This window comes from Phasianus colchicus, chromosome 8 (genome assembly GCF_987193195.1).
Source record: "Phasianus colchicus chromosome 8, bPhaCol1.hap1.1, whole genome shotgun sequence".
NCBI lineage: Eukaryota > Metazoa > Chordata > Aves > Galliformes > Phasianidae > Phasianus > Phasianus colchicus.
Window position 1 is genome coordinate 32,645,575 of NC_143443.1, and position 14,375 is coordinate 32,659,949.

General features: G+C 50.1%; 1 protein-coding gene across 3 annotated transcripts in view; it reads right to left on the bottom strand.

Moving 5' to 3' along the window:
- Positions 1–24: 24 nt before the first annotated feature.
- The window catches only part of FAM53B (family with sequence similarity 53 member B), a 38,573-nt gene continuing 24,222 nt past the window's right edge, over positions 25–14,375 (bottom strand). For all 3 annotated transcript variants that reach the window (XM_031597334.2, XM_031597333.2, XM_090145633.1), the window contains one exon: positions 25–2,954. In XM_031597334.2, coding sequence (XP_031453194.2) covers positions 2,628–2,954 — 327 coding nt within the window. In that variant the 3' untranslated portion in view covers positions 25–2,627. The remainder of the gene's footprint in view (positions 2,955–14,375) is intronic.

Sequence of the window (14,375 nt, forward strand, 5' to 3'; positions counted from 1 at the left end):
TGTGTTTTTTTTTTTGTTGTTGACTTGTTTTTTTTTTTGGCCATCCTCTTCTTTTGATTTCTTCCACATCGAAAACATAAAACTCCGTAAAGCACTGCTACAATCCTAGAATATCCTACATCAGTTTGTTATCCTGTTCAGCCAGGAGCTTTGAAACAAAGCACTGAAAACACAACTTGTATTGGCCAAGGAGGCTATGCTATAACGTGAAAAAATTACAATCTATGTTACAAACACTTCTTCCCATCTTTTTGTCCAAGATGTAATCTTCCTTAGAACAGGCTCGAAACACGTGCGTGTGTTACCGGTGCTAAGCGTTCCTCTATCCAAACCCTTTATTTCCTTACTGCTGCAATCTTATTGCTGATGCCATGGCCTGCTGTCATCCTGAAGCTGTCGGATTGGGTCAAGCCTTCAACAAGCCACGGGCATCTTCACAACCACGAGCCTGCGAGCTGCAAGCAAAGGCCTCCACCTGCACTGCATTACCACGTTCTGGCAGGGCTTTGCTGCAAGGGTTCCCAGTGAGGTCCTCTAACAACCAGTGGATCCCTGGGAGCCCCTGGGCTGCAATGGATCTCAAGGAACTCGCACCGCATCTAACTACAATCAACAGGATGTCCCCTGGATCTGAGGCACGTACTATATTATATTTAATATTTTTTTTTTTTATTTATTTATATATATATTTATATATATATAAATCCACAACTGTTTTACCTCTACAGAGAGAGATTTTTTTTTTCCTTTTTTTTTTTTTTTTTAAGTAAGGCTTTCTCGAACTGAAAACAAGTACATGAAATCATACGAAACCAACAGAGAAACACCCAACAGAACACCACTGTGGCCTACAAACCGTCACTGCAGTCTGTGTCTAAGCTAATGTGCCCGGTATAAGGCCATTACTCATTGGAGAAGCATCTTTAGTAAGGCAAACGGGTTGTGCTGTATGTAAACTGTATGCTACGTCTGTGTCAGGTACAGCCGGCGGCCACTTGGTCACCGTCCTACTGCATGGGGTGAGCATGTCCTAGGTAGCAGCCCTTGGAGGGAGAAAAGAGCCCTTGTTACAGCCCCACGTGTGCATAGGCAAGCGTGCCCTGAGCTCTGCGGGAGCCCGGGGCTGTTATGAGGGTTTGGGACATCAGGAAGACTCAAAGCCAAAATATGGTTGCGTTGCTCCTGGGGATACGGGCCGGCAGACACCACGTCCCAAAGGCCCTTGACTCATAGAGCCATACCCAGCTCTGGGCTGGGGGCCTCCCACGAGGGGTGTGCAGCCAGGGTGGGTTGTTTTCAACAACACATTGAGAGACACTTGAAGAGAGATGGAGGATTCCCCAACAGGAGAAGGTCCCGGCACCGCTCTGCATGGAGCTGAGATGACCGCGGCCACAAGCAGACGTAAAGCTATGAGTGGATGGGATGGGGGAACGCCCAAAACCCCGCAGGAAAAGTGCAGTAATGTAACAGCAGGGATCAGTAAACCTGCATTGGCCGCTCTCAGCCTCTTCTGACTTGCAGACTCCCAGTGGGGTGCTGGACCCCTACTGAAGGGGTTAGGATCCATTGGGATCTATCACTTCATTTTCCCTTTGTGCTTTTGCAGAACTTGGGAAATAACCCTAAGGAACCTGCAGAAGATGCTGGAAGCCGCACGTACAGCTTTCCAAGAGGTTTAAACAAAAGAAAGGGGAAAAAAAAAAATAAGGATGTGTCCTTCTAAACCAGTTAGCAAGCAGACAGCTTATTTCATGGAGGAGTGTATCTCGTACAAACGCAATGGTCACCGCTTTATCTGTGCTTTAACAAGGCACAGCGAGAGGAAAAGCTTTCAGTGCTGCTACCTGAATTTTCAGCATTTTGACAGCTTACTTTTGTCAAGTAATCCTATGGCATTGGACAGGGATCCACTTCACAGTCAGAGCAAAAAGAGTGTGGCAGCCGCACGATGGTTGGCGAGGGGCCGAGCGCTGCTGGATCCTCATTGGGAAAAAGAAAATTAAGAATCCGTATAAAAAAAATATCCAGCTCTTACCATCAATAAATTTCAGCAAAAATTGTGGTTTCCATTTGATGGCACCGCCAGGGGCTAGAGGATCAGTGTGGGCTCTGGGCATCGCAGCTGCCCCACCACCAGCCCAGCCTCACCACTACACGGTTGGCAATCTCAGCTGACTTCTCTTCCTTCCCCCAGTTTTCCAGTCCTCCCCGGGGATGTTTTTTTTTTTTTTTTCCTTTTGCTTTCCAAACAAGCACATGTGTGAACTGGAAGCCATGGCTGGATCCATCAGCTGCGATCCTACATTTGCAGAAGTAGTTTTCTCACTGATGGATGAGCGTTGTTTGGTGATCCCCATCCCTCTGGTCTCCAAGTTCTGACAGGCGGTTTTCCCAAACTAGCTGATATCTGGCTACAGTAGTTACAAAGAATTTCAAGATTTACACACACACACGCACACACACACACAAAATTGCTCTAAATACCTGATGAAATTTTGGCAAAGCTGCTTCATCCCCTCCAGCTGGCAGGGGGACGCAGGCAGCACGGCACAACCCACGCTGACCCCCAGGGGACCCTTCCCCACTGCGAGCCCCAGACCCCAGCCACGCTGAGCCCCGCGTCCTCAGTTGTTTTCAATCTGCTCGATGTCTATTTCTCCATCCAGCTGGAAGGGGCTCTGGGTGCCCGCCCCACCGCCCTGCCACGGGGTCCCATCCTCCTCCTTCCCACCACCCTCATCGGACTCCTCACAGGACAGGTCGTCCCGGCTCGCCCCGCGCTCCTCGCCCCGTGTGCGTGGCTCTGGCACTGGGGTGCAGGCGGGGGTCCTGCCCGGCATCACCTCCGGGGAGTGGGGGGCTGTGGTCCATGGTTGGGTGGTGGGGAGCCGCTGGGCGTTGTCTTCTGCTGCGTTGCTAAGGCTGCTAAGGCTGTTGAAGGTCTGGCGGTTCTGTGGAAGGAAGGGGAGAGAGGAGCTAAGATGGGTGCAGGGTGTAAAGGATCAACAAAAACCACTTTCTGGCTTTCTGTGGTCAGCTCCTTGGGCGTTCTGCGCTCCTTCCAGAAGGCAAATCTATGTGCTGTTTCCAAGGCTTTCGTTTGAGAGCCCGGGCCAAACCAAAGCTGGAGGACAGAGAGGGCTGCTGCTGCCTGCTGGGGACATCCAGCTACCCAAAGATCAGCCTTGCTTCCAACATTCTGATCCATGATCCCAGCAAAATGCAGCACACTCGCCTGAGGCTTTTATTTCTCATGTACTTTTCATATCCATGTAAGCTGGGAGTAACTACCAAAACAATTTACCCCAGGCTCTAAATGAAGCCAAATCATCCCTTGATGTATCTCCTGAAAAACTTAGGTTGGAATCGCAGCTACTTTGCCCTCCAGTTACTTGCCTCATAATCAACAGGTGCTGCACTAGTGAAGCACAGCAGCACAAGAAGCCATTGCAAAGACTAGATGGACTGGATGTCCCTGAAAGTCCCTCCCAACTCAAAGAATTCTATGATTCTATGACTTTAAGACAAGGGTTGCTCCCTCTCATCAGTGCCATCTGTGGCCCTCACCCATCCCAGGGCACATTGCAGGTACCCAGCCCCAGCTCATCCCTTCCCTGTTTTTAACACAACCTTGTCATTCTGTGTGTTCTGCCTTGCAGGGGCTGAATGTACAACAGTTTCAAGCAGAGATCTGCAAGCTGTGGTTAATGGACAACGTGTAATTAACACAGAACTTGCAGGAGGCCTGAGGACAAATGAGAACTATTTTCTAAGTACCTCAGAAAAATTTGCAAACGTGTTTCCAAAAAAGTGATTTAGGTACTTGAAAGCCTAAGTCTCCTGAAAGTCAACAGCACTCTCAGAAGAGCAAATCCCTTCCACAAACAAAGCCCTGGCACTCAAGGAACGTTTATTTCCTTTTGTTTCCGAGCTTGGACACAATTCAGAGAAGAGTTGTGAATGCAATGAAAATGAAGCATCAAAGTCCTCTGTATTGGACAAAGAGAGAAGCTTAGTGCAAGGTGGTGCAAGCCCTCCTGGCCTCAGCACCACGCAGAGCCTCTCCTCCATCCCTGCTAACCTCAGGGCTCCTATGAGCCTCTCCCAAAGCTGCCTGCTAACACCAGATCAGAAGAGGAAGTTAGGCTTCTGCAGCAGTCCAGATGCCCGAAGAGCATGCAAAGCAATCCCTGAGGAAGAAAATGAGATGTTAAAGAAAGCACCTGAAAAGTTGTCTACAAGCACAAATAAGGAGTTCTTGACAACTTAAAATGAGCTGCAAAGCTGGAATCCACTGTCACCAGCCAACCACCAGAGCAAAGACTTTATGGCATGGCTCAGACTGTTTAGGGATGCTCCACAGCACTCCCCATCAGGCAGGGAGCAGATGAACAGCTAAAGGTTCCAAGAAGGAGCCCAAAACAAATTCCATTCACAGTGATTGCCCTACACAGGGCCACCAAGGACAACAGGTCAACCAGCAAGAGCCCTACCTGCTCCTGCAGTCACTTGAATTCTCTCTTCCAGGTTTTACAGGGGACCTGGGGGGGAAAGCAGCTGCAGGAAGAGAATCACCTCCCACATTTAACCTTTTCTATGCGTTTTGGTGCAAGTTTCCATAGGTTTTCCCTCCCTCCCTTCCTGCTGCCTGCATGCCTAGCAGGCAGGGATGCAGGCTGAATTCTGGCAGCCCCCGCAGCGAGAAAGCTGGAGAAATTCCTCAGGAACATTTCTTCGTAACACTCTTCCCCTCATAAAATAAGGGTCTGTGAGTTTTTCCCCGAAACACATCTCCTTCAAATAAGGAGATCCTGGTGCATATGCTAGAATAAATATTAGCACGACCGTGATCCCCATGGCGAAACGCTTGGAACGGCTTTTGCACAAACACCTTCTTTTCCACCCTGCCAGGTTATTGCTGCAATTTTCCCAGCGAAGGTGCAATGCTACGAGCTGTCAGCGATCCCAGCCCTACCTACTGAGCTGTCATCACCTCCCATTAGCACACTGCGCTCCAGTTTCTTCAGAATGCTGCAGACAACCTGGGCTGAGAAGGGAGTGGAGGAGCTCAGGGGACCAGCGCCAGCCTCCTCAGCCCCGCCACGCTTTGGTGGAACAAAGCTATGGGCATCTCACTGCCCTGCTCTGTTTTAAGCCACTCTCTCAGCCTGCTGCTGTGAGGTACCTTCACCCACAGCCTTGATCGCTATCTATCTGCTGCTTTGATCTCTTGTAGGATGGCAAAGTGCTACGTGGCACCCGCATCCTGCACGTCCCATGCTTGTGCTGCCAAAGAGAACATCCATTGCTTCAGACTGAGAAATGGGTTTCCTGCCACGATTCAGATCAGTAATATACACAACACTCAGGTTCAATACTCAACCAGTTCTTTTCTGACTCCATCCCTAGGCTGATCTCCCCAGGTCTGACTTTATGGAGAGCTGCCATCTGCCTGCCCAAGGGGCTGAGCCATGCCAAGCCCAACCTTCAAAACCAACACCGCCATCGGGGCTGCAAAGCCATCACCAGCACTGCCTGCACCAGAGAGAGCTCCTGGTGATGGATGAAGTGTCAGGGGAGAAACAGCCAAAATACTGGAGGAAAAAAAACACAGCGGGCAGTTATAGGTAGATGAAATGCAAACAGCTCCGTACATCCGGAGCTGGGCTATAGGCAGTTGTGTGTCAGGGACTTCAAACCCATCCACTATTTTTTTTTTTTTTTGCAATGTATCTATCGAGGCATTGAGCTGGTGGTGGGCAGAGCTCCAGCTGAGCCGTGTTGCAGGCATGGGATGGCCAGCAGGGCGAGGGAAAGAAGCGGAAGCAAGTTTCCATTCCAAGGAGCTGGCCATCCCTCAGACATTACTGTGAGCTGTGAGATTTGCTTCGTTCCCCAGCAATGAGTCTGTTTGGAGGCACCCAGCTCTTCGTGTGCTCAAACAGGCCCAGGAGAGCCAGTTGGAGGGTGTTCAGTGCTCATTACCAAAACCACAAGCAACCATATATGCCAGCTTCAAAGCAAACCGGTACAAAATGCAAAGGCAGCCTGCAGAGCCCTGCTGCTCTATTATAGCCTTGTTTATCCTTCAAGCCCCTCTGGCCAGATACTTATCTAGGTTGGAGACGAGGAGATGCTGGAAAACAAACCCACAAGAAGAACCAACAGTCGTCCTTGATGCTGAAATTCTGTCTGCACTGCAGGCAGCACCAAAACTCTGTGAGCCCACCTCCACCCAAGGCAGCTTCTGGGGGCTCGAGGTGCTTCCACTTCCACAACACAGGGTAATATTAAACAATCAGATGCTGCATGCATGTTGCCATTGCTCTCTGAGACAGGTTCCTCCTGGTAGGGATGGCTTTGGATGGCTGATTGTCTGCCTTTGTTTTCCACCCAGCTACATCGCTTGCCCCGTTACCTCCATTGCAAAAGAGTGATTCACATTTTGCAGCCACCCTGCACGTATTTTGTCAGCATCCAGGCAGCTGTGACAACACACCTGGAAGGGATGAGCAGAGGATGTCACTGCTGGTGAGCACAGTTTGCTTCCCAACCTCTAATTTTATGACAGACACCAGCATTTCAGTGTTTGTGTGGATGCTGCACTGAAATTCTACAGCTTTAGCACTTAATTTTGCTTTTATTCTGCTTGTTCTGTAAAACAGCTTTCACAAGCATGCTGAGAAATATCTATTATCCTACCGAGTTGCTTCACACCACATTAATAGACCAAAAATAAAGAAAAAAAAAAAAAAGGAGAGTTTGATTAAGCCTTCAATATTAACACTGCCTTCGAGAGTGGTTTCACTGGTAGCTTTACTCTCATGTTGGAGCTCTGTAACTGCCCCAGCCATAGTGTGTGTTTGTAATGGGGTTTCACAAATGGCAACCTGAGCTCGGGGGATGTCCCTGCTCATGGGATGGAGCTGGGTGGGCTTCAAGGTCCTTCCCAACCCAACCATTCTGTGATTCAATGACTCTATGAGATGCTGCTGTAGGAGCTGTCTGCTGCTGTTGCTACAGAGCCCCTGGGAAATGCTGGAGAGGTGCAACCCCAAAATCCAGGAGGGATGAGCACAGCTATGCATGGCATCAGAGCAGTGGTGCTGCCCAGGGTTCACCCACCTCATGCACACACCTCACAGCAGCCTCGGCGAAGCCTCCCAGCTTCATATCCATTCATAACAATAATTGGAGGAAATCTTCACTTCCTGCCGAGAACAAATATTTTCCCTAACAGACACCGAATGCTTCAGTATGAGCTGGAGAGATCCACTCACTTGGGTCATTGTGCAACCCTACCAGCCATGAGCTGGTAATAAAGACCTGTGTCTTTATTCCCAGTTGCTCACCGTGCCCATGGCTCCATCCCACATAGGGCAGAGCAGAGCTGAAACGTACACAGCTACACACAGTTTGGAAGAGGTGGCTTTCCCACGCAGCCCCTCCAGCTTCTCTGCTTGGCAGGAGCCCCAAGGCTGTGCCGTGCTTCAATCCATACCCTCAAAGCCACAGGAAGGCAGGTGACCACTAATATCAAAATATCACCTGGCTTCCTCTCCTCTTTAAAACCAGCCTCCATTTCCTCATCACCTTCCTGGCTCTGCCAGCTCCTCCTGATGCCTCAGCATCAGAGTGAGTGAGGGTCAAGATGTACCAATGGGGGTCCTGTGGCTGCAGGGCAAATGCTTGCATGAGGGCAAATGTGAGCACCAGTGAACAATGAGCTTCCTTGGCCCTGGCTTGCATAAAAGGAAGCTGTGGAAAATGGTTTGAGAAAGCAGAACATTTTCCAAATGAGTCAACATGGCTATGTCCAATACTATATTTTGCACAGTCACGTACCGTCGAGGCTGCGTCTGCCAAAAAATCACTGCAATGGAGCAAAACTGAAGAGGAGGGTGATGGGCTCATTTCTGTTCCCGACATGGCCCTGAGCCAGAGCCATTGAGACCATCACAAAACACGGCCCATTCACTGCCCAGCTGGGACCCAGAGATGTCCTCACTGGGACAGGACCTACAATGACACATGGCTGCACAGGGGTTTGACACCACGCAATGTGCTGCACACCAGTAGCAGGTGGTAACTTACTGTCAGTGTTGGCTGTCTCAGCACCACGATGGGAGGCCCTGCAGATGGAGCAGGCACTGCTTTGTGGACACAGTCCCTATTTCGGGTGAGTTCTGAGCATCTTTCCCTTGAAGAGAAAAGCAAGCTGCTCCCCTGTTTTATTCAGCTCTCTTTTCTGCAGGGCTTGTGGAGAGTTTTGCAGGAAGGAGATTCCCTCGGAACTGTTCTGACCATCACTTCTAAAACTCTGCAGTGAACAAATATTTTTTACAATAACACCCGTTGCCCGGGAGGCCACCGCCATGCTTCCTCATGCCTGGAGGAGCCGTTGTGACAGCTGTGCTGGGCTTGGCCACAGCTCAGCTTCTCTTTCATGCCCTGCCACATGCTGCCCTGCTCTACCAGCCCCACATCCTCCCTGAGCATTGTCAGCAGCCCCTGCTACAAGACGTGATGAATGAAGCTTCTCAGAGGGACACAGGAGAGGAACCTGGCTGCTGTTTACAAATCCCATCACTGAATCATTCATCATAAACGAGGAAAGGATGGGCAAGCCCAGAAGCCCTCTGCAGGGCTGTTTTTTTGGGTTTTTTTTGTGTTTTTCTTTTCAAACAGCATAAGCAACTGCTTTTGGCCACCACCACTGAGTCTGTCAGAGCATCAGGAGTTGGCAGTGCCCTGGCCCTGGTACCAAGGCAGCAAGGAGCAGACACAGCGTCAAATAAGCATGGAGATGGTGACCTCTGCAGCTGTGGGACCTTCCTTTTCTTTTGCACCTTTGCAGATTTCATTGCCAGAGTGGTTGTTTTTTTCTGCAATCCTCTCTCTGCTGCAAAGACTTCAGCAAACAGGAACTCAGATGGGTCTGTCATGGAAATGCTAGGTTACAGCCTAAAGCAGTGATGGAGCACCTGATGGGAAGGCAGGGCCAACCCAGGGGAGCTCAGGTGCATGCAGTGCAGCTGAGTGACCAGAAGGGCTGGAGCCAGGATCCATCCCTTCCCAGACCTCATTTAAGGGTTGGCAGTGGAAATGAGGGTATCTCTTGCTGGAGATCCCTGCCTACCTGAGGCCTTCCAAAGGTAGTAAGCACCTTTTTTCCCTTGTTCCTGTGTCCACAACTGCTGTATTTGGGCTTGTGTTCTTTTGCTGTAGCCAAAGACTTTACCATCCTGCTATTATCACTATACTTTCCATCACATTATAGAGCTACAGGGTTACACACCAGGTTGGGCTCAGCAAAGCGAAGGGACCTGAGGTCAGCACCAGCCTCTGTGGGTGCTCTGAGGTTCCCATCATGAACATGGAGGTCTCTAGAGGGATTCAAGAGGCCCAGGGTGGGCTGGGGATCAGGCACTGTGTTGCATGAAAGCTGTTCATTAGGACTATGCACAATGCAAGCCTGGATAGAAGGGGTTAAACCAGGCATGTGATGCATCAGATGTGGGCATTTGGGACACAATTGGATTTTGTGTCTGCTCCAGACAGACACTGCAAAGCTCTGTTTGTGTTTCCAGCCCCATCCTCTCATGTGAGAGCAAATGGGTGCAATGCCTGGCCCCGCAGGGACAGAGCTGGCAGTGGGGACAGAGCTGGGCTGCATAAGTCAGGGGGGCCTGGGGCCCTGCTCAGCTCAGGGTGCTGCACAAAGAGCCTGGCCATGCTCTCAGATCCCTGTGCTACAACCCAATGTGATGGCAGGGACACCCATGTCCCCAGTTACTGCCCACTCCCAGGGCAGGATTTACTATCCACCAGTTTTGTCTGGTGAGTCACAAATTTGCAATTGAAGCAGATGGGATTATTTCTACTGTAAAATCAAAACAGCGTATGGAATTGCATTACACATTACTACTACTAAAACCTCTGCCGTGCCCCTAAAGCACAGCCTGCCACAACAAACCACCTCCTATAGGCATCTTCTGAGCAGACCAATGTACTGCCTGAAATGGTCACTACCGTTACTTCTTACGTTAGCAATCAGAGAATGGTTAAGGTTGGAAAAGGCTCCTGAGGTCCTCAAGTTTGCACCCACCAACCCTGTCCTTCAGTGCCACATCTCCATGTTTTTATGGCTTGGAAACTATAAGGGCATTCACAGAGGAGACAGGGATGGCACTGATGCATATAGGATCCAGTCCAACACCATAACTTCAAAACCATCCATGCTGCATGTACAACAGTCTGACCAAAGCCAAACCCAGCTGCCTCCAAAGTCTCTGCCCCTCCAAGCCACCTCACTGCATTTGATCCCAAACCGAAGCTCAGTTCCAATGCATTTTTCCACCAAGCCACAAACTGACCGTTCCAGTCTCTCATTCGTGTTTATTTAAAAAACACTGGGACTTGGAAGCTGGAACTTCTCTCAAGAAATTACATCAACATCAAACTATTTCCTGGGACATGATTGGAATTCCAAACCTCCAATTTTTCACCCTTCATCCTACCTTTGGGAAATATTTGCTACTCCTCAGAGTGGGTGCTGAGGCAGCCAGAGGTGCTGCCTATCCCATCCAAAGAAAAGCTGCCACAACTCAAACAGAAAGCCTTACATGGTAATATAGAGAGTTTTACCACTCCAGGAAAGAGTTGAGTGACTGGAGAGGGGAGGACGGAGCAGTTTCCCCCATCCTACAGTTTAAAACTTTTCCCCATTCAATATAAAGACCAGAATAAAATATTTCTAAGCTGTTAACTTCATCTTTGGGAGCCCGTGAGCTCCTTCATCTATTGACCCTTATGGATACGTGCTCTTACTCTTTGGTTTGGAGGGGAAACAGGGGACAGCCCAACTCCCACCCATCACCAGCATGAAATTCCAGCTCCAGCTGAAGCCGATTTTAATACTGAAAACTGCTAAGAACCACCTGACCACATTTCAAGAGGACCCTCTTGTGAGTACGGGTGCCAACGTCTCCATCCTATGAAAGCACGTGGTCCTTGGAGAAGGGTGAAGTCACCCCATGAATGGCACCATGTGTCTGTAGAGCCAGCAAGCGCTGTGAATAGCCCCATTGTACATGGCACAAACACACCAGCACCCCATCAGGACAAGCAGCTTCAGGAACAAGGTCCTTCAAACCCCTTCCTCGCCCCAACCTCCTTTCAGGGAGTTGTAGAGAGCAATAAGGTTTCCTCTGTGCCCCCTCCAGGAACAGCTCGCTGTTATCGCATCTGACTGCTGCTGTGATGGAGGTATCAAAGCATGTACCAGGAAGATGTCCATCTTCCCATGGCACGTTGCCTTGGACACGGGGCCACCTCCACTTTCAGGCCAGGGCTGCATGCTGCAGGGAGAGCTAAACAAACATATATATAAATGTGCCACTTGAAAAAAAAAACCAACCAACAACAAGTTTAAAAAGGATAGCTGCGTTTGGAAATGTGCTAACACAAATTCACATCTCGTACTAACAGCCGTATCAACATCTTACAAAGCAGGAAGCAGAACGGGCAAAAGATAGCAAGGACCCATTCTGCCATTACCAAGGATGATTTCAGATTCTGATCCAGGGCCGCTGCGATCGCTGTGACAGACGTGTTTTGTCTCCCTTGCAGCTCTCCAGAGCCTGTGTGAAGGAAAGCAATCTGCTCGGCACATACGGCAACACCAGGGCCGGCCCCTGGCTCGGCGTTCTGTGGATGAGTCAAACGGCACAGCATGAATCAACGTCTGTGCTGCAGTGAAGTTTTGCAGTGCTGTCCCAAATCCTGCCCATCCGCCGGCCCAGCAGGAGCGTGGCTGGGCCCTGAGACCCTGCAACATCACCCATCTCCTGCATCTTTTATTGCACCCACCCAATGCTTTGAGAAAAGGTGCTGGAGAGACCACACCGCCCATGGAAAAATATGATTCTGACCATTTTGTATCAAAGGACAGTAATTTTCAGGGTTTGATTTCTGCCCAACGCTGATGCCTTTCTGATTTGGTGCTGTACCAGTACATGAGCAACGTGAGTCCACCTCTTCTTTATAAGGAAAATGCAGAAAGAATAGACAAAAACAGGCAATGAGTGCTTGAGGAATTAAAGGCAATGTTTTTTCCAAGCATTTTCCCTCCCAGAAGAACTTTAACATTTAGATCCCTTTCTTAATTAGCCCAGCTATGTGGCCATGTAATTGCTTCCAGGAGCAGCTCGCTCCCCTCCTGCCTCAAAGCCTCCTGCCTGGACTAGGTATCCCTCTTGGTATGAAGAAAACATTTATTTCAGGTCAAATTATTCTTATTTTGATTATGGTGCTGGGTTTATGGTCTATAAACACATGTGGTTACCAGCACGAGCAAAGAATTAACTGATGCTCTGCCAGAGCTGGATGCTGATCTGGGAGCTGGGTTTGGTCCCCGGCTCTGCTGGTGAGACTCAGTTTCCCCAGCTGTGAAATGAATGCCTTTAAGCCATTTCTACCTCCCGTAAGGCCAGAGAAGAGAAAACGTGCAGCAACGTGGACCCCTTGCCATTTTTTTCTGCTCTTTATCTCAAATCACCCAACCACTTTCATTGCTTGAGAGTCATTAAAAGCTGCCTAAGGGAACACTGATCCCAACACCCAAATCTGCGTGGCTTTCTCAAGCACACTGACCACAGTGTCTCCCAAGAGGAACCAGTTGGTTTTTGTGGCATTCCCTTCTTGAGGAGGGCTCCAAGACAGTGCCTCACACCCCAAAATCCGGCCCCACCAAAGGCAAGAATGCTCACTATAACCTGCCTCATCTTGCTCCCTGCCAGTCCTCCCACGTGGAGACGGCTTTCGGGTGAAAAACTTTCCATACCCCAAGTAAGCAATGAGGAAAACCCCATCCTGTGCACAGCCCCCAGAACTGCTTTTTCCTCAAGTCTGCTTTTGCAACCCATGCAGAGCTGCAGCCCCGCTTCCTCAAACTCAGCAGCCAACCCTGCGTGGGTCAGACCTGCTCCATGAGGACAGGCACAGGGCCGGCTCCTTGGGCTCTGTGGTGATGGCCACGTTGTTTGTTTGTGCTAGCAACGCATGGGAAGCAGCCAGCAGCAGCCTGGCCACAAAGCTGGCACCGATGTGTGGGGAGGAGGTGCCACCAGCACGGGGGCTTCCTTCCTTGATGGTACTGCTGCTTGAGCAGCATGAGCCGTCCTGGCAGCTGCACTCCTCTGATCCAGTGCTGGAGGGCAGCTGGGCAATGCAGGTTGTGCAGGCAGGGCTTTTCAGGCTTGGAGGATGTTTTGAGGTAGAGTACAGGAGCCAGAGAAAATACATACTCCTTATGGTTGAGGTTTTCAAGGAATCGAGCTGCACTGAGTGATCTGATTTTTGTCATTCTTGGGCCCTTGTTTGAGTCCAAACCCAAAGCTACACAAATGATACGTGCACCCAGGCTTGGTGTCCAGAGGAAAAGGGAAGCTCCACAGGCTCAACCAGAATCTCCCTGCAAAAAGCCTCCACTGCTTTGCCTCCCAGCTGACAAACATCCACCTTGGTTAAGCTGACGGAGAAGCTCGCTCTGCCCTGAGGCCTCCCAGGACAATTCAATCAGTTAACTTTGCAGTTGGAGTCCAGCAACTTCAGGCAAATCCAGTGCAAGGGAAATGTGACACGCACACGTGACACCTTTGGGCAAAGGCCTACGAGCACCATTCAGCACCTGGTGCAGACACCCAGGGACACCCCTGACATCCTCTGCTCAGAGCTCAGTCTGCTCTTCAGCTTCACTCCAAGCATCCCAGCTCCCTACGGGTTGGGACCACGTAGGGGCATTTCCCCTGTTTTTTCCTGCAGGAAGGGAACAGCTGCTCCCCCCCTGCTTCTCTCACAGCCCCTCACTTGCCAAACAGCTGCTGTGGCACTATCAGCATCCCTTCTGTAGCAATTCCATTACCAAACACATTCAGTACGGTGACGCACTGCTGCTTTTAGCATCTGCATTATTTCATAACCGCAACCCTTTGTCCGCGCTGCCCCCATTTCTCTTTTTTTGTTTCACTTTTGCAGCCATGCTTGCAGGATGAGCAAATGCAACCACGGCCTGTGGGAGCTGGTGGCCCAGCTCCCCGTGGTCTGGAAAACCAGTGGGCTCCAAACCTTTCACGCAGCCCTAGCACTGCAGCCAGCAGGCACCAAGGCCTGCCATCTTCCAAAAGTGCATCTTAGATTCTTGTGGGTCCTAATTTGGGCATGTGTTGGTATATACCCTGGTGTGGTTCACAAGCTTAGCTGACAGGCTGGGATTTGTTAGATCCCTTAGCACTTCTTTTGAAATTTGGGGAGGGCTGGCACCACCAGGACCTGCAGATGATGCCCTGAGCCCTTGGTCGGTCTGTCAGTAG